This window comes from Athene noctua, chromosome 15, assembly GCF_965140245.1.
Source record: "Athene noctua chromosome 15, bAthNoc1.hap1.1, whole genome shotgun sequence".
Taxonomy (NCBI): domain Eukaryota; kingdom Metazoa; phylum Chordata; class Aves; order Strigiformes; family Strigidae; genus Athene; species Athene noctua.
Genome location: NC_134051.1, coordinates 11,049,804 through 11,070,043, shown reverse-complemented (window position 1 = coordinate 11,070,043; position 20,240 = coordinate 11,049,804). Strand labels below are relative to the sequence as shown.

General features: G+C 37.1%; 1 protein-coding gene across 3 annotated transcripts; it reads right to left on the bottom strand.

The window, feature by feature from the left end:
* Positions 1 to 6,984: 6,984 nt before the first annotated feature.
* Positions 6,985 to 16,080, bottom strand: LOC141966581 (parvalbumin, thymic). Of its 3 annotated transcripts, none has more exons than XM_074919474.1 (5): positions 16,034 to 16,080; positions 14,268 to 14,335; positions 13,329 to 13,461; positions 12,957 to 13,066; positions 6,985 to 11,657 (listed from the first exon to the last, which is right to left on the bottom strand). In XM_074919474.1, the coding sequence occupies exons 2-5, from the start codon at positions 14,326 to 14,328 to the stop codon at positions 11,632 to 11,634; spliced, it is 330 nt and encodes a 109-aa protein (XP_074775575.1). In that variant the 5' UTR covers positions 14,329 to 14,335; positions 16,034 to 16,080; the 3' UTR covers positions 6,985 to 11,631. The 3 variants fall into 3 exon arrangements, with proteins under 3 accessions (XP_074775575.1, XP_074775574.1, XP_074775573.1); XM_074919473.1 differs by lacking the exon at positions 16,034 to 16,080 and adding an exon at positions 15,535 to 15,664; XM_074919472.1 differs by lacking the exon at positions 16,034 to 16,080 and adding an exon at positions 15,360 to 15,455.
* Between the last annotated feature and the right edge of the window lie 4,160 nt (positions 16,081 to 20,240).

Sequence of the window (20,240 nt, the reverse complement as noted above, 5' to 3'; positions counted from 1 at the left end):
ACAGCCTGTGTGAGTGAGAGACAGAGAGGACGAGAAAGAAAGTAAGTGTGTTATTGTAGACAGAAAACAGCATTTCCTCCACCAGTCTGCTTAGTGGTAATACTGCAGGAAGGAAAGGTCTAAAAAAGTCTCTAGTCACAAGCTCTTCTTAACTTTCTGGTCTGATCACTGAAGCTGATATCAGACTTGCCCTGTCATTAATTTTTTACTGTTCTTAATGGAATGGTAAGTGGTGAAATTGTCTTAGATTTGTAGACCTAGCAGGCTAATCAGTGTGGAAATAAGTGTGGTTAAATAAAGGACCTGCCTGCTAACTCAAAACTTATCTGAGCTCTCTGTGCCTTTCTCTCTCATTTAGCCATTAATATGGGTATGATGCTTGAAGATCTTCAGGTGACGCCTATTAAATAGTGCAAATATAAAAGATAGTATCAGCTGAGATACCATTTTCTGACAATAGTGAGAGTTTTTGGCCCTGCAGTCAGACTGCAGTTACTAATCCTTCAGAATTTCCTTTTTTTATTGCTCTCCTGAGATGACACTGAAATCATAAATGTGAATTTGTTTGATGGACAATTATTTTCTCACTGTTAAGGAAAATTCTACAATATTCATTAGTTAATGGAAATTGATTTTTTGCCATCAAATATAAGTCATGAACACATTATTGAGTATTCATTAACATCCTGTAGATTGCTTTAATTTTGTGTGATATGATGATTTCCCCAACATTGTGTTGATGTTTCCTTCCTTCTCCATAATGTTTTATCATAAATGTGTTATGCATCAGAACCACTATCGCTTTAGCAGGTAATTTTGAAATGAAGATTTCTGATTTGCAAACACTGAAACGTCTTAAATAGCTCTCACAAATACAGTGTGAGGCAATCATCATACAGGTTTTCCCAAGATTAATACCCAAGAACAGACTTTTCAAAAGTTGCAAATTTTTCAAGAAGAGCACACAGGAGTAACTATCATGTAGGAAATATAATGTTCTGGAGGATTAAAGCCATCTAGATTTTTTTAAAGGCTGTTTGGATATATGTTTATTTCTATCACATATATAAGCCTATAAAACCCCATACACTATAGTGTCTAGTTAGGTATTATTTTATTTATTAATTATTTTGAAATAATTAGCAATTATTTCATTTTTGTAACCTGATTTGATTGCTGTGTGTGTTTCTATTATGGCAAAATCACAATGACATCACACTCTTACTTTCCAACCAGAACCCTGACTTAGTGCACAAGCTGCATGAACAACTATGAGCAACTGTTCAGAATTTTGCATTCTCCTCATTCCTATTTCCAGCTTGCTATTTCAATGTGTCTGTGAAGAAAAAAGATCAATTTCTTAGCAATTTTTTTGCAGGGCTCTTCATTTTATGATACTTTCCTCACAAACATTTATGCATTTGTTTTTACAGCCCTGGGAGATGTGGGCTTTATGTTATCCTCAGTTTTAAGATGGAGAAAAGCAGTAAAACACTAATTATTGGGGCAACATGCCCCAGTTTTCCATTATGGAGCACCAGGGACTTGATTTTTCAAAGTGCTTTTCACCTAGCTATATCCAAAATACATCTTCCTTTGCCTTCAGTTACATTTGTGAGGGTTGTAAAAACACATCTTCTCTAATTAGACTTCCATGCAAAATAAACAGCTTAGAATTGTGGTAACAATTAATACTCTTTACATTGATCTTGCAAGAATTCATTTTAGCATAGATCACATTGGTATGAGTAAAGGGTACCGAATCTCTGTTCTGGCTGTCTGTGTGCAGACCTTCAAGTATGATACTGACAGAGAGAGGAACTCTGGGCTCCTGACTCCTACCCCTGTGCAGGTAGACCCATGTCTTGCTCCCTTGTATCTCTGTGTCATGGTGTGCAACTTGCCAAGTACAGCCTGGTGTGCCGCATTATTTAGTGCCATATGGATGGCACTAAAGGGCATTCAGTGTGCAAAGTGGATCCAGCAAAAGGTATTTATCCCCTGGCTGCAAACTAGCACCACAGACCTTTCCTAAGATCTCTGTCCTGCTCCCAAGATCTGAGGCACAGGGAAACTTTCTCCTTTGGAAAACCAAATGTTAGCATTCTTTGTTCAGAGATGATTTAATCAGGCAAAACTGAGTCATCATCAGAAGTGGGCATATGGGAGACTAGAAGTGTTCTGACTTGAATTAATTCAAGCAGATAGAAAACTGTTTTAACTTCTTGTGAGTGGAACAATAGTGCCATCAGGTGGGCAAAGAAGGTGAGTGATTCCTTGGAGAATTTTGAACGTATTGCTATTTCAGTAATCTAGATTAATCTTGGATCCGGTTGTTCTTATATTAAAATTAGTGCTAGGTCCTGCCATTTAATTAGTATATGTATCATAATCAGCTGCATAAAGAATGATGTAAAAACATATGAAGGATTAAATACACCTTTTGATTAAATACCACCTCTACCAGTTACCATAACCAGTTTTACACATGGACATTTTATTAATTCTAGTTTTTTACAACAGGTGCTAGCTATTTATGCAAATATTGAAAATTAAATGCCCCACAGAGATGCTTTATTTTCTCCTGCTCTTAATATTTTTACTAGTATCTTTAATGCCCAAAACACAGATGAGCAGAGTGGATTCCACTTCAGTGTCCCCATGGTATAAAGACCTTCTGCTTACATCACTGGGGAAAGTGGTTTAAGTAGTGCTTGCACTACTTCAGATGTTTTCCAGCAATATGAAATCACTTGCCAGCAAATGTTCAAAATGTGTAAATACATAGTAGGCTTGCAACAGGAGAGATTGTTTATGGCACAGATACCTTGGACTTTATTTTGACTGCTTGTTAAGATTTGACCAGAGCTTGAAACTCTGAAAAAGAAATAAAAGAATAATAAAATGGGACCACATTTTGTAATTGCACACTCAAAAAAGTACTTTATTAATTTGAAGAGTTAAAATGGGAAACTAATGATACTTCCTCTGATAATCATTCCTTAAAGGTAGCACATTGTCTACTCATAATAATATAGATACTTAAGACAGAGGAACTGTGCATTTAAATGTCACATTGTACCATAGTTCAATGGTAAAAAGTAGTTAAATTATATACTGAAATTTTATAAACATATCAATTTAAGTTCCAGTCTTGCAAAAATCTCTGTATATATAAAAAGGGACTGACCACCTCTAGCCAAGGGCAGAATATAGACCAGCTCCTGTGTGAGATTCTCTCTACAATACAGAGCAGATCTGAGCCCCACAGAATCAGATCCATAACATCCAGTGTATGGAGCAGGGCAGTTGCCTACACTGAGTCATTAGAAAGTCTTAAAGGCAGATGTTATTCTGTTTAATAAAGGCACTCTTACCCTCCACTCCAGTTTTACTGTCTCCATCACTGTCACCTGCTGCCAGCAATGCCTTAGTCTCAGCATCAGTCAAAGCTCTGACACTGACTGAGAAATTCTGCAGGAAAAGTGTTAAAGGTGAGAGGACAAATGAGTGAGACATACAAAGTACTGAAAGCATGTAGAGTTTGGTATTGGTAATAGCTATAAAATTCTAAGCCTGATTCGATTCTTGAGATTATTTCAAAAGCTCTTTGTAAATAATTTTGAATTCAAGGGCAAAACTTCATCTAACTTCAGTGAGAGTAAGGGTAAGAAAGTAAGGGAATGTTGCATTACAACATGTAAAAATCCTTGATGACATTTTGGTTTCATTAGATTAAGAAGGCAAAATTAAAACTGACTCCATAGTGGCAGGATTCATCTTCCCTCGTGTGTTATCTTTCTTCTTTTCTTCTAAGATGTAGACTCTTTAAGAGTGGAAAGAATTTTTCTAACTTTACTTTTTAACTTCAAAGCCAGATGAATATGATCTGGAAGGTATAATTCATGTGATAGAAAGATGAGAGAAAAATAGCCCTTTGAATTCAGTCTAGTAAAAAATCTTGCAATAATAAAAAGCAAACTCTAGCAGAACTGCTATTTTTATCTTCACAGTCTGCCAGTTATCCCTACGTGAAACAAGTCTTTTCAGGGCTATCAGAGTGTTTTGTCGTTGTGATCCAGCCTTTCCTTTGTTATTTGTCTTGCAGCTCCTTCAGCACAAGCACACACACACACGTGCATGCACATGTACACACACTCACACGTTTGTCTCTCATCCAAAGAGACAGAAGGAAAGGGAGTATTTATGATCTTATCCTCCATTTTTAGACAATGAAACACAAGCCTGCTGGTTACTCATTTATTTATTTACTTACTTCTGTTCATCTTCTTCAGTAAAGTCATTCCTGTCCTGATTAAGAATTCCAAAGGCTTTGGTGAGCTGGTCTTTGGGCTTGGAGTTGAGACCCACTTTGACAAAAATGGTTTTGTAATCGAATGAATGAGCAGCTGAAATAAGCAGGGTGAGATGAAAAAAAGTAGTTCAAGATCTGGAACAAAAAAAATAGCTTTTTGCTCAAAAAGCAGGAAATCATTCTGCAATACAGTGAGGGTCGTTACAAGCCCCAATCAACAATCTTTGATTTTCCTAAGTTTATTTCAGATTAACAGGATTTTTCCATCAATGATCTCTCAAACCTAGGAAGATAAATATTGACTCTGGTCTTCATCATGCAAGAACTTACATTTGTAAGTAGATAATTCACTCAAAAATAAATTCACAGAACTTGAGGATAAATATTGTGCTTGTATTAAAATTAGCAGTTTTGTTATTATTCTCTGAAAAAAAAAACAGGCTTACAGCCTCTGGATTTTTTCATATGTAAAATTGCTACAATGCACAAGTGATGATGGGTGCCTGTACCTTGGCTGGCAAAGATTAAAATTTGCATCTCTTCCATTACCTTGTCTCCTTTTCCTCTTTTTGATAAAACAAATAAAGCTGTAATTAGCAACCAGACATAACAAAAACATCTTACCATGTACCCTAAAGAGGAAATCAATATTTTACTGTCTAGTTCGTCCTTTCAGCCTTTTCTGTTTCCATTGGAATTGGGATGGTGGGGTGGTGGGGTAGTGAGATCAAAGGAATTTGATAGATAAACTGAACCCCCAAATTTAAAATGTAAATGTTACCTTGAGAGCTCTGTAGGCCAGCAGCAATTTCAGCTTCTGTCAGGACAGCAGAAAGAGCCGTATCAAAGCTACTGTAAAATTAAAAATACTATTGGGTAGAGTTCATACTGATCTTGCTCTATCAGCCTTTGGTGCTGCCCCACAAGGAGAGCCACCTTTGACTAGTGGGGCAGTTGCAACCTAGGTCCAGGGCAAACCAGGGGAGCTGCCCTGCAGGAGCCGACTGTTCCATCCGTTAGTTCAGATACATGGAGTGCATCTGGCTTGCTGTTCTCTCTAGTTAAGTTTTCAGGTGCACAAGCTGAGGACAAAACCAAACGTATCTATATGCATGGCATTTGGGGATCTTTGGTTATTTCCATGCATTTTTTTTGTGGATTATTGCGATGCCTTCAAAAGCTCCAGAGGAAAGATTGAACTCACCTTGCCACTTAGTCTTCCCAAAGCCAAGAATAGAAAAAAATGTAGGGTGAAAGTTCTGCAGAGTCCTCTTGACTTAATTATTTTTCAAATGACAGAGGTAATGATTTACATAGACTAAGTTAAGTCCTCTCAACCTTTTACAGAATTCCTAGAGCTACGCAATGGCTCAGATGCCCCAGGGGATAAGTTACTGTGGCTGACAAGACCTGCTAGCTAATCACATTGATATTTATATCCCAAAGGAATGTGTGTGGTGTTTTAGAAAATATATAAGGTTTAGTGCCATACAAAGTAAATCCTCTCAGCTTGCACCTATTTTTAGTCTAGTGAATTATTTTTGATCTGTGAATGAAAAAAAAAATTTTATTGCTTAATGATAGCAACAAATGGACATCTTCATGGTAGACTTTAACTTATAAGGCCCTGATGCTGATAGGAATTACCCATGAAACTTTACTCCCTCAATAGTCTTCAAATAATAATAGTCTTCAAATAATACTAATACTGATAAATTTGTAACAGATATATCTGACATAAAAGTAGAATCTCACAGATAAAAATTTTAATTTTAAATCAGCCTAAAGTATTTTTAATAAACTGCTATATTAGCTTTGATTACCCAGTTACTATGCACTTTAGACTATAAAAGTCTAATATTGAGGACATTTGCTCAGTATTAATTCATTGCATGGTGCACATTTTAAATCATCATAATAAATATATCCACTTTTAGAGCTAAGGTTGTCAGTTGTTCAGCAGCACACAGGAGTATGCATCAACTCATGGCAAGGAGTTAAAATGAGCAGTGAAATATGTGATATTTGGCTCTTTCTGTACTGAAAAAAATAAACTTCTGTAAGGATTCAAACAGTAGCTATGATCAAACTGCAGCTTTTCTCTTACTGGTTATCAGTAGGATCCTCCACTCAACTACCTCATGAAATCTGTTGGAACTTAATGGCCTCAAGAATGGCTGAAATGGGCTGATGGCTAAAAAGCCATTGGGAGAACATTTCACACCCTCACATATGTAAATAAATGTGCACAGAGTACCATTGTAGATTTATGTAATATTTTAATAATGCCATGACATTTAAAATAAAGCCTAGCACTTGGTCAGCATAACATAAAGCTGCTGTCTTTTCTTTCGAAAATTATACACATTAAAACCAGACAAAACCTCATTTTGCACATCTTAGTTTCCCTTGATCATTTCTTCAAGAGAAGAATGCTCAGGAGAAGTGCTAACTAAATTATTCTAAACCCTTGCTGTGTGGTAAATGGAACATTGTGAAAGCAAAGTTTTCCGGACTATAACGATCAACTGAGCAAGTTGCTTTTAAAGGCATTTTAAATCCTGATATTAATATATTAATATCCATTTATAAACTAAATGATCCAGTCTTTCCGACTGGGAATCTAGTTTTGCCTTTCTTTCAGTTTCCTAGAAAATAATTGAGAGTATGGCCAGGGATCAGAGAGGATCTGATAATTGTGTTGGAATTACTGAATATTCAAGAAATAATCCTTGTGAGAAGACCACATAGAGATTACAAAGCATTTATCGATAAAAGTTTTGAGTATTTCTGTGGCAGACCAGAGCTTGCCTGTAGATGGCACCAAAGACAGTCAAGTCCAGACGTGAAATCTCTCCCGGACTACTTCGGGTGTGAGAAAACCGAGGAACTGAAAATACAGGTTAACAGGTGAGCGTTCATGAGCAAGGAAGAGAGGTGGAAGGAGCAGATATTTAAAAGCAAAAAGTCTAGTCTACCAAATCACTCGAAAGACTGGAATATAAACAGACTAAATTAAAAACTCAGAAATAATTCTGGAGAACTTTCCTTTAATGATGATTAGGAAGAACAGGTTATTTTGATGATTAGGAAGAATCAGGTTTTACTGTGTTTGACTAAATATTACAGTCTGTTAGGGAGATCATTGCAAAGATAAGATCAGTTTGTTCTGGAAGCCTGGGAATTAGAGTAGAAAGTTGTATCTAGGAAAGACCAGCTGATTAATATCTAGTTGTGATGAAATTGCTGTGATTCCCTTCGAGTCAAGTATTCACATATTCTACTCTGACATAAGTTCCCCTTTGAACTTGGGGTCAGTAATAGCTTTGTAACTTCAGGGGAAGGCCTTGTCTAGGGGTACCTTCTGTTCATATTGTAACCTGCAGTTTGATACACAGAAACTCTGATTTTCTTGTTTTCGTGGGTGTAGGACATACTCATAAGCAAATCAGAAGTTATGGAGCAGCCACATCCCAGTGCTAGATAGTATGCTCTCTAGGCCTTTGGTACAGAAAGCGTACACGTACCAGAAAGAGCCTAACAATATAATGGTATCTTTCTCTGCTTGCAAGCAAAAGTAGTATGAATATTAAGTTTCATAGAATGTGAACACTTCAAATTAGTTCATATTCCACAGCATCCACTTATTAAAATGTTTTAAAATATATGGACAACTAAGCATGAAAATGTTAGGAACATGTCTGTTCAGGGATTTAATCAAGATATATCTATTTCAGTAACCCATTCCAGGAAATGAATCCAGCCTTGGCCCCCTCTGCCCATACTGTATGTGTGAAGAGCTCCGCGCGCCTCTGATGATGCTGCATCAAAGATTTTCCACATGGGCTGGCTGCTAACTCAGAGAAGAAACTTTACCAGTCTATGTGTGCAATGAATGTTCTGACTTCCCCTTGCCCTTTTCTATGCTCTCTTACTTGTTAGAAGATGACTGTGAGATTTCGAACAGTTGGAGAGCTGAAATTGAATCTGAAGTTTACAAATTACTCTAGGTTGAGATTTCCAAAGGAACATGAAGTTAGGAGGCAGCCAGCTTCCACTAAATACCAGGGGTTTTATCTTATGCATGATTCTGCTCTTTTATCAGGACAACCCAAAATTTCGGTTTAAGGGAGTTGATGGATTCAGTGCTAGAGCGCTAGGGTGGTTTTGGGATATTAGGTTGAACACCCTGGCTCTCTATATCCTTTTTCTAAGAGATTGTGTAGGATAATGAATTTATTTGTGTTTAGTTCCCACTTAAAGGCATCATGGTACAGCTTTATTTCACAAGAAGTGTTGGGAGGATGAAACTGCCCATACAGCATAATGAGGAGACTGAGGTATGTTGAGAACTCCCAGCCTTTGGGCTCAGTGGAACTCAGATCTGCCACTCACATTTTGAGTTGTTCTTTAATTTTCTTAAGTAAAGGTAAAACATATAAACAACTTTTCCTTTGGAACTGTGAAGCAGCATTATACCGAGTAGGATGATCTTACTCTAAACTGGAAAAAAGGTTATTGGTGTGATAACATAGGGTGTAGTTAGATCCTTTCTGATCTGATGTAGCGTAAGCAATTTCTGACAGAACTTTGATTTTTAACTGTCTACTCAGCAGCGTTTTATTTGTGCAAGTCATTTGTAAAAGCTTAATGCAGAGGACATAATCCTTACTTATTAGATTGCCGGAGAGGTTATAGAACCTCCATCCTTGAAGATACTCAAACTCAGCTTAGAGCAGTGTGCCCTAAGCTGGCCTTCTGAGGAAGTGATTGAACCAGAAACCTCCAGAGATCCTTTCCAGCATGAATTACTCTGTGTTTCTATACCTCATTGTGGTAACACTGTGGTATCACCATTTGTCTCTTTGCTACTTCAGATGGCATCCACATAGACATCCTGCAACCAAAGTTTTTCTCTAGGGCAATGACATTGTCATGTTCAGAGAACACTCCATGCTATTCCTTAAGAAAATTGCAGGCTGCCACTGGCTGAACTTAAATTCAGTGAGATGAACCTTACATGAAAACTTAATTTTTGGAATTTGTTTCCTTTAGGTGGGAAATAATATCTTCTTGTTTGGTTAACTCTAAAAATGTGGATCCCAGTGCCAACAGAAGACTTTATAGGGACTAGATGTTGTTTTTGCTGAACAGTCAGTGGTTTTTTTTTTAAATTGGGGACTTTTTTGAATTTATTGTCATTCCTTCCAATGAAATGGCTGGACGGTTTTAATAAGATTTAAAACTCATCTTCTTGCCACGAGTTAGTGTTTAAGAAGAACAGATTTTCTCATAAACAAAATTCTCTGAGTTTTACATAAAGTTGCAATTGGCAAAAGGAATTGACTGATTCTCAGAAGTACTTAATTCCCCGTTGTGGCAACAGAAGGCAGTGATGCGCAGTTGCTTAGCATCTCTGTAATACAGGATAGGCCACTATGTAGTCTTGCATTTCTTGCATTCCACATGAGACTTTCAGATGTGCAAGGAATGCAGTATCAGGTCTGTCACTTATGGTATTGTGTGTGCCATCTGCTTGTGAACTAGTGACCGGATATTTTAGTGATTAGTAGTGTGAAGAGCTAATGTATATATTACATCTGTATATTGCTGCAGATCTGGATTGTCTGGGTTTTTTTCTTCAGCAGATAGGAAAACGAATAAGGTAAAAGGAACCAACAGAGTCTCATCATTATGCAAAATATTTCAGTGCTGCAGTTAACAGCAGCTATAATTTAAGCCCAGATTTAACATCAAAGGCGATGTGGATAGAATTAGGATTTATATTCATTATAACTCTGCCAAGGCTTCAGTGAGTCTGATTGCTAGAATTCCTCTTTTGCATTAGCCATCTTAAATCTGCCAAACAGTTCTCTTACATGCCTGGGTATGAGTGAGCTGTACTTGCCTCACATAATCATCTCACAATTCATGGAAATGCCAACATTGAATGTTACATAAAAGTTCCAGAAGGCTTTGTTTCTGCTCTTCTTCAAAACAGCTGCCAAATTATGTTATAATTATCATCCAGTTTCAGCAGAGCATTAAAATGACAGTCTACTTGTGAGCTGGAAACACGTCATGGTAGATGGGAAAGAAGACAACTAAATGTTGGTGGGGAAATTTCTAACCCACTCAGCTAGAAGTGCACAACATCTACTCAGTCTATTGAGCTCTGGATTTAACCATGAACATTATTTACTTGGTCCAGTAATGAAGACAATGCTATAACTAGCCCTAAATCCTGTAAGACACTTATCAAAGGAAAGACTAGTTCTCAGTAATTTTCAGACTTGAGAAAATTGCTAATATTATGGATTATATAGATGATTATTCATATAATAAATGAAAGAATGGAGCACTAGCCATCAGTTAGCAATGTAACAGAACTTTAAGGTAATCAAGCAGCAAGATTGGCTGGGTTTTTGTCTGTAGGAAAGACAGAAATTTACAAATGTGGCAAAGTATTATTGTTTTGTACATATTAAGAGATAATAAACAACATGTTCATGATTCACAGAAAAACCTCCAGGCCTGTGGCCCATGTTGTCAGGGGACTGTGACTTGTGACAGTGTCAGAGTTGGGATTAGACCCTTCTCCTCTATCTCACAGCTGTCTTAGATTTCATGAAAGATAAATCTTCTTAAGGGAGAGTTACATTTTAGGCCATAAACACTTTCTGATGATACATGCTGTAGCCTAGTACTTCATTTGGTAAAATTACCCACAAACTTATTCTATGTTTTGAGCTATGTGTCAACTCCTCTTAAATTTTTTTTTCTCATATTCTCAGGGTTGGGACATAATATAAATTATTTTTAGGTATCTTGTTAGTATCGCTTTTCCTCAAGGATCAGAGAATTAAGCAGAAATAAAACTTAATGAAATCAATACAATTAAGCCTTAAAAGATGTCATATTGTTTAAGATCATCACCAGATACAGGTCTGGCAAGTCAGCATGGTCAAGTATGAGGATGGAAAACCTAAACAAAATTTAAAAAGCAGTTTTTCCCCCCCAGGTTGTGGTTTTAAATTTTTTCTTTTTCCTCCCCTCTACCAGCCACAATTTCAGCATTATGAGTGGCGGAAAATCACAAAGTCCCTTCTTTACAATGGAAATGTAACAATACCACGTGACCAAAACATCTGTACATTGCAAGATTTCTCAGCAATCCGGTGTCTGAACTTGATGTATGGGGAATTGTTTACTCCTGAAACAATATAACAACGTACAAACACATGCTGAGTGCGGAGTGCTTGTTGGACGAGGTAATTGGAAGAGTCAGTCCAAGATTGCCTTTGGTCTAATGCTGTTTATGCCTTCACCAGAGATTGGAATTCTGTCAAGGAAGAAAATGAGAAAGGCAGGGAATAAAACTAGATGAAAGTGGTTCTTAACATCTTTAGAAAAGACAGATAAAAATTACTTAAACTCCTAGCCATGGAGGGCTCCCGAAGTTATTATAACACTGCACAAGCTTCTGCTAAACTGAGATTCTGGGGGCGTAACAGATTTTTCACTCCTTAAAAAGAGTAAGTGCAGAGAGGAGGAGTGCGTCTGTAAATTCATATTTGTGGGAAATCCTGAGTTAAAGGTAAACTATCTTTAACCCATTACAAACTCTGATAATAGCAAAGGAAGCAGAGAGTGAATTAGGTTGAGCCTGTAGCTTTCAATATGAGGGATTTTTTAGTTTTGTTATTCCAAAGAAAAATATCAGTAGTGATGTAATTTCAAAATGGGAGATTCAATGGTTAAGGGCTAAAATCTGCATAATATAATGCCCTATTTGGGGCTTATAAACAGAAGCTGCAAAAGCTGCTGCTAAAGCAAATTCCTCCAACAGTGTATCTCTCTCTCCTCCCAAACTCTAGCTAAGATTAGCACGTGTGTCTGTTAGAGTTATTGCCACCTGTCCTAGTTCAGCTGAGACAGCCCTGTTTTCAGTGACTTCATCTCTAATATATGATGTATAATGTCCTATTTTCCTTTGCTGCAATTCTAAAAGAAATATCCTGACCAGTTCACATCATCCCTGTGAGGTTTTCTTTAGGAATTTGATTTAGTTTCTCGTAGGACTGCCCAGTGAAATTTGCACTTAGATAATTCTCCAGCACAAAATTCTGTACTGCATTGCAGCAGTTCTAGCCTTGAAAAACAATGCCAGTCTTATTTTACATTACTGAATTAACCACTCAGTAATATTGGCTAATGTCTGATAGTGGTAGATGAAGAAATAAGTTTATGTAGGTGGAAGTGAGTTTAAAAATGAAAGTGACATATGGCCAGAAGTGCAGAGCACCCACTAACAAGATGGAAATTCAGAGAGTGAATAGGTGTTCAGGATGTTTTAAAAATCTGGGACTTTTTGTCTATGGATCAGACATGTGACAAATTAACCCTGAATCTGTTATTATTGATTGGAAGAACAAGCTTTACACTGGGCCTAGACATGCTGTTGCTGCAACGAGATCTAATGGGAATAAAGCTACGACAATAAACGAGTATTCACTAGTATAAAAATTGTGGCAGAAAGCACCAGGCCAAAGTACTTGGATGTACTCTTCATGCCACAGTTGAAATGCAACCCTACATGCATTTTTAAACACAAATTTTATGAAGTTTCCAAAAGTCTGACCTTCCACTCCAATTTTGCCATCACCATCAGTGTCACCTGCAGCCAGAAAAGCCTTGGTCTCCGCAGAGGTGAGGACTCTGGCACTTGAAGAGAAATTCTTGAGAAACAGCCTGAAATAGAACAGGGTGGAGCACTGTGCTTGAGTTTTATTCTCTGAAAAGTCCCTGACATGGGTATTTCTTGTTTTCTTAAACCCACGTCAAAAACCCCATGAGGTAATGCCTGCTCTCAGTATCTGAGAAAATCCAACAGATTCAAGGAAAGATAAGGAATTGTGGTTTATTTCTAAAATAACAAAGTTTCTTCTAGGACACCAAGCAAATTCAAAGGTTTGGATTGTTTAAATAAATACAGCAGCTGAACAGTACTTACTGAAGCTCTTCTTCTTCGATGAAACCACTCTTGTCCTGATCAAGGATTCCAAAAACTTTCTTTATCTGATCAGGAGATTTGCTGGTTAAACCAACCGTGGAGAAGAAAGATTTGTAGTTGAAGGAATCATCAGCTGCAAGAAACAGAAGTTGTTTAAATATTTTCTCTTGAACTTGCTACTACTGTATGTGTCCTTGGGAATATGCGTTTTCTTAATCATCAGCCTGCTCCTCTTTCTTGTGTTCCCCAGTGTAGCAAAAAAGAAGATACAGTGGATAATTTCCCTTTTTAATCACTCTGTGTCTGTGGTCATGTATCCTTTCAGTCAGTTTGAAGTTTTCTGCTACAATGCACATTCTGTTAAATCAGGATTTATGCAACGTGTCAAATGCAATTAATAACAAATATTTAGAGGCTGCTACTGTGGCTTACAGACCAACTCCTATAATTCTTACTTTATTTTCACTTAGTCCTTACTTTGGTGAAGAATTTGGTAGAAAAGTAAGTAACTCACAGTCAAACTACCTCTTTGAGCATTTGGAAAATTGTCTTGATCTTGCCGAGGAACTCTTAAGAGAACTGAGACTGGTCATTGCTTCACAAATGACACTTTGATTCTGCAAGCTGAGGCTTTTTTGACATTTTGAAGGAAAAGTTTAACTATTTAAATGTAAGTCTTTAATAGGTTGAAAAATTGACAGTGTTTAGAGTTAAGCCAGCCCTAACTGAAACTGTGGCCCTTTAATTGCTGCTCTGTGTTTTGGGGAATGTACCCACCAAATAACCACTTGTGAGACTTCCTGAATTCAAGGGGCTATAGTGTAATGTAGCTAGAAAGAGATCTCACGAGGAAGGAATCTAAGGGGAAAATGATAGGCATGTCATCTTAAGACATAAAAATGATACGCATCTTCTGGCTGCAGAGAGACCATTCCTTACCCTGGCAGCTGGAGAGTGCAGATTCAATATCTTTAGCAGAAAGGATGTCAGTGATGGCCATTGTTGAACTGTAAAATAAATTAAATGTGAGCTACTTAGTCATTAAAATGACTTCTCTACCTCTTTCATGGCTCTATTTGAAGTTGCTGCTGTGACAGTATATGATAAGGGAGACATTATTCATCTAATTGTAAGCGGAGCATACTGTAACAGATGTCTGCAGCAGGTGCTTCCACTTAAAGCTGGGTAATGAGGGAGGAATTCTGCATGCAGGAAGATCTGATGCCTGTACTGCACTGGGGGAGCGAATCAAAGGTGTCTAGCACCACAAAGCTTCATGACTTGTTTCTGGTTTCTGGAGGTGGATGATTATTAAATTAAAATAGGCATATATTTACAGCATACATAAAAGATAAGGCTAGTATGTCTCCTGGAATAAATGTAATTGGAATTTTATAAAGCTAGTAGTATTATCAAGAAATGTAGTGATATTTTCAAAGAATGAAAATAATAGTGTAGAATAAGTAATAACAATTTTACTCATTTCAAGGAAACCTAACTATGCTATAAATTTGGCTTGCTGAGCTGCTGCGTCATTAAAAAACTACGTTTCATGATAGCTTTATAAAAAAGTTTTCTTAAGTATGTTGTGTGTGTGGGGTTAAATTCCATGTAGGTGATAATAAACCGTATTTTTATCCAGATTTTGGCATTTCAGTGTATTGATGTGCTTAGGACAGAGGTATTGATACTTAATATTCGTTCCTAGGAGAGTGGAGGAGGCATTTTCTTCTGACACAGCAGCATTTGACAAAAGATACTCTTTGTACCATTCAGCCATGAACAGCTGCAATAGTTTGCCAAGGTAATACATACTGCTCAAGAAAAAGCTACAAGGCCTGAATTTCTAGACAATTTTTTAGTGTGAACATAGCATCAATGCATTTACAGTTTGGAAAACTGCACACACCAGTGCAGACTGGTTACAATTTAAAACTTGCATCATTACTCTAAAGTAGCTCCATGTTAGTGAAGGAAGGGGAACTAAGGCATAGAAGATTATTCCCAAAAGCCCCAAGAGAACAGAAATACCTTTTCATAAATCCTTAACTGATCTTTAGCAACATCATTCCTCCTGTTTAAGCATGGAAAGCAGCATTCATGAGAAGGAAACCAGTGCTGGTAACCATTTATAGTCAGTGCGCTGGTTGGAGATCTACACACAGGTTTAAACTTTGCCTAAAATATGAAATGTCTGCCTCTGTACCTGTTGGTTTGCAGCAGAGGAAATTGTCCATCACTTCAGTCCCTTTCTGAATATCTCAGAGGGTGTAAGGAGACAATGGGAGAAATTCACGCTGATGGCGATGGGTACTTCTCCAGCTAAAGCGGATGAGTTACTTTTTGTTTTGCTAGCGATTATTTTGTCCCAGTCGCTTCTTGTGCAAAGTGCTTCCCCCTCTCAGCACTACGCAAGATAATTTGGAGCTCTGCCATTCACCTAATTCTCACTGCTGACAAGATTAAAAATGGGGAAGAGTTGAAGGAAAAACTAAAAATTGCAGCATTTTTTACAAGGGGCATCATTCCTGTCTTTTTCCATCCTGTGATCTCAATGCTGATTCTATTCTATGTTAGCTTGTAAAGATACGACATACTGGAAGCTGATATAAGAATAGTTACTTTAATTGCGTAGGCTCTTTCCAGTTAGGGAGCATTTTGCTTTGTGTTTCTTTTTCTGAAAGCAGAGGATCTAATCAGCTTACCTTTGTGGTCTTCTTGGCTGGATAAGGAGGCAATCTGGTTGGGAGGAACGTACTTGCTGTGTGTCTCCAGCAGAGCTGATCTTGCATATATATACTTTAAGTTGTATACCATATACAGATTTTAGATTTCAGCGTCACGAAGGGGGAATGGTGTCAAATGAACTTGCCTAACTAATCATCTTGCACTATTTTTATCTCAAGAGAATACATATGATATTTGCAAACGAAACAAGATAAGTGGCTGGATAGGCGAAAAGGACAGAGTCATATTAAATTTCTTCTGATTTAAGCAGAAAATACCAACTCCTCTATATGATGTAGGACAGGAAAAAAACCCCACTATCTGATATGCTTGATCCAAGGAGTCAGATGAAACGAAGCACTACTAACTTCTGAAGAGATGCCTTTAATGAATGTTTAAATGTGATAACTTGTTATCTTATCTGTAGACATTCTGTAGAGCTTCATCATTACAGCACTAAACAAACAAACAAAAAATATCCTGTTCAAATATTGTTCGTGTAGCAAGCCATTTAGGGAAAACAATAGTCATGTTGTCTCCCAGAATGTCTGGTTTGTTGTTTTGAAAAAAACCCCACACAGTCAATTTGTTGCTACAGGAGGTAAAATAATATTATGTCAATCCATAGGAACAGTTGGTTGGGGGAGGGTATTTCGTCTGGTATGTTTCCAGAGAAAATCTTACAATTCTGCAAGGTTCTGACATCCTGTTTAGTCATGTATGTATGAAGCAAAGGGGTTGTGATCTACCCAGCTGTCTCCAAGACAAAAACCCCTGAGCCCTACATGAAGGATCTTTACTTTCAGAACAGAGAGAAAAATTTCAATGACAGCATCACTGCAGGGAACAATATGTGAAGAGTGGTATGGCAATTTTTTAACCTACCTTCTGATCTCTTTTAGAGAAGTGATTATTTTTAAAAATATTTTGTCCAGTGCTGTTTCAAAGTGTTCCTTTGTGCTAGATAATTAAAAAAAAAAAAAAAAAAAGCATAGAAACAATTTGATCATCTCAGTTTTCATTCATGAACGTTGTATCCTAACTGGCTGAGGAGCCTGTCAACTTGGATCTCACTTGTGCCTTGAGGCAGCAGAACAGTGAAAGATAAATCATATGGATGACAGCACAAGATAGCATTATGGCCAGGGTAAGGGTTGGCAAGAGATGACAGTGCAATTGGCACATTGGTGGTGGCACAGTAAGAGGTGACAGTGCAGAGATTGTCTTAATGTCAGAGACAGCATCAAGGCATCTTTTTTCCAAAGCATTTCCCTCTAAGATGGAAGGCAAACCTAGCCAAGGTTTGAAGCCAACCATTAATAAATAAATCATAGTATGAGGCAGAAAGAGTGGCAAATGGGGTACCTATGAGCCCTTAGTGCATCCAACATAGACAGCAGCTGATTAAAAAGCAACAAAAGTCTATTGCAAAAGATACTGTGTGTGGAGGGGGTGTTATTTTGCTTACTGCATATAAACATAAGAAAAACTATTGCTACAAGGTTTTTTTTCTTTTTACAAATTCTGAATGTCTGCCCTTCATGAAAAAAGTTTCAGACACAGATAATTCTTGTGAGGGGAAGAACCATTGGTTAAGAATGGCTGTGGAAGATTTCAGCTTTCCCAGTTTTGTGAATGGGTTGTTGACCAGCTGACGCTGAAAAATTTCAAGAAGAATTTGATGGATAGATATTTAATACTGGCTTTTGTTGCCACTGGTGACATCTGGTAGAAGGGATACAAATATCACTTTCCCCCCTCAAAGTCTTGTAAGAAATGACTTTTATTCTACATGGGAAAAAAATTCCTCCCTTGTGCACACACCACCCTTTTCTCCCTCTCCAATTCGGAAAATTGCCTACATAGTGCCAACAACTGATGTGAAGTAAGTAGGGTGTCCAACATAAAAACTGATGGCATGGTATGACCTAATGAATCTAAGTTAAGAGGAAGGCCAAATTCTGCTGAAACTCTTGGACTGCAGGAGTCTACATGGGAATTTGGTCTCTGGTGTCTATTTCAGAGAATGCATTTGATTTTAGATGCAATGGCTTCTCATTTTGCCCAGAGCTAATTCCACATATGTTAACCCCTCGCCCCCACTCTTCCCTTTAAAAATAGCATTGATTGCTGTTATTTCCCTTAATGCCTGTGGACTGTTGCCATTAGGTTGAACTTCTGTATGTGAATCACATAAAGATGGAGTCTTTAAAAAGTGTGCTTTGTTTTCTAAGAGGCTTCAAGAAGATGATTCCTTTTGTTCTTTGAAATTTTAAGGATAAAGCATGAATGTTAAATGATTTATGGTGGTAGTCTGTTGAGTTGCATTCAGACTCCAACAAATTTTGGAGTCACTTTTGCAGTGAGATTGGAGGCACTAGAGATCCAGAACACATGCACTGGCTGGCGGGGTGAAATGCACAAGGATCATGTAACTATTTACAACCAGCCTCCAACATTTTATTTTCAAGCCCTACATTAGAGATTGCAAAAACATCTGTTTGGTCATTTTTACTTTCTTAAATCAAATACTGTTAGTAACTTTCCAGCTGTCATCCCACTTGGCAGGGAGAGGAACTGGGGAAGTATTAAAAAGTACGGAGAGATATCCCTTTGAGATTGTCAGGTTACCACTAAAAGCAGCTTTAAATCCTGGGACTTGAGCATTTCACTTTGCTTGAGTCTCACTGCCTTCTAGAGGATTCTCTAATGGAACGCCCCTCTCTTGTTTTATTCTTCCCATTTTCAATCTTAACTCTTCTAACACTTGAACTTACCTCCCCAGGTTGAAAAGCTGTATTTTAAGCCAGTGGTTGTTCTATAATATATTCCTATCATTTTTCTTTGAGTGCTGACATGAATTGTGTGTGCAATAGAATAACAAAAGTACACTAAACAGTTGTGAATGCCCACTTTAAATTAAGTGTGATTTGCTGCCCTTCTATATGCCTGAGATCATTTTCCTTGAATGCTTATGACAGGAATATCCACAGTCACCAGTCAAGGAATAGAAATCACTTTATGAAATGTGTTTAACCTATTGTTAAAAGACATGTGAATAGTGAAAGCAGAATATTCATTCAGCTTGTAATTTGCTTTTGGAATACATGAGATGAAAGAAATTGTATGAATGTAATTTAGTGTAATTGTATTAATGCATCATGCTCTGTCATTTGAGGAATGTAACTCTTGGAGTGATCTGGAAATATTTGTGAGTGGTTTTAGGTTTATATTACTTAATCTAACATCTGTAGATAACATGTAACTAACCCCCAGTAAAATGCTGAAAAAAAAAAGCGCGCACAAGCAGTTGCTATGGGGTGAGGAAGCTGTACATGGGAAACATACCCGAGTCACAAAAATTAAATAATTTATTTTTCACCAGTTATCATTCTAGTATCAAGTGGCTTCACTCTTTGAGATAGATTTTTAGAGATTCTAGGAAGGTACAGTGTAACTTTTCAACTTCAAGTGCCCTTCAAAGTGCTAATGTACAAAATTTCTTCAGTCATATTTTTCTTACATGTGTAAAGCTTAATTTTTAAGCCAATTGGATTGTTTACATAAATCAGAAAATTTCCGGTTCTGCATATCTAAGATTTGCAAGAGAGAGTTTCAATTCTGATTGCAAAATTTTAAAGGAATACAGTCCAGATGTAAAATCTATGTGATTTCTCAAGCTGTAGCTTGAGATTTTTGTTTCTGAATTCAAACTTTCCAGTTCACCTCCATTTGTTGCTTTCTGAAAATGTTCGTGCATTGATGCAGAAAGAAAAAGGCCTTTTTTTTAAGAAAGAAATTGACATAGAATGATTTCTGAAATTATAAAGTCGTGGGGATGTTAGATCTGAAATAATCATTCTTAAATGGACAAAATACTTGAACTCTATCCATAGTTTTAAAATTGCATGCAACAAGTGTCAAAAAGCCTATAGAATAAATAATTTTCCTGCTTTAATTCTGAGTGTTTTTCGAAGTATCCTAATAAAATTGACAATAAAAAGGTATGTGTGGGATAATAATTTTTTCTGAGTAGAAAATAAAATCAGTTTTGTCAAGGCAATCTTCTCCAGCTAAGTTGATAGTGAAGAAATGTGCTGAAGACAGAAGTTCTATTCAATATTTGATTACTATATTCTGTTCATGAGCTACGTTTTTCAAGTCCCGTCTGTTAACATCCCTAAG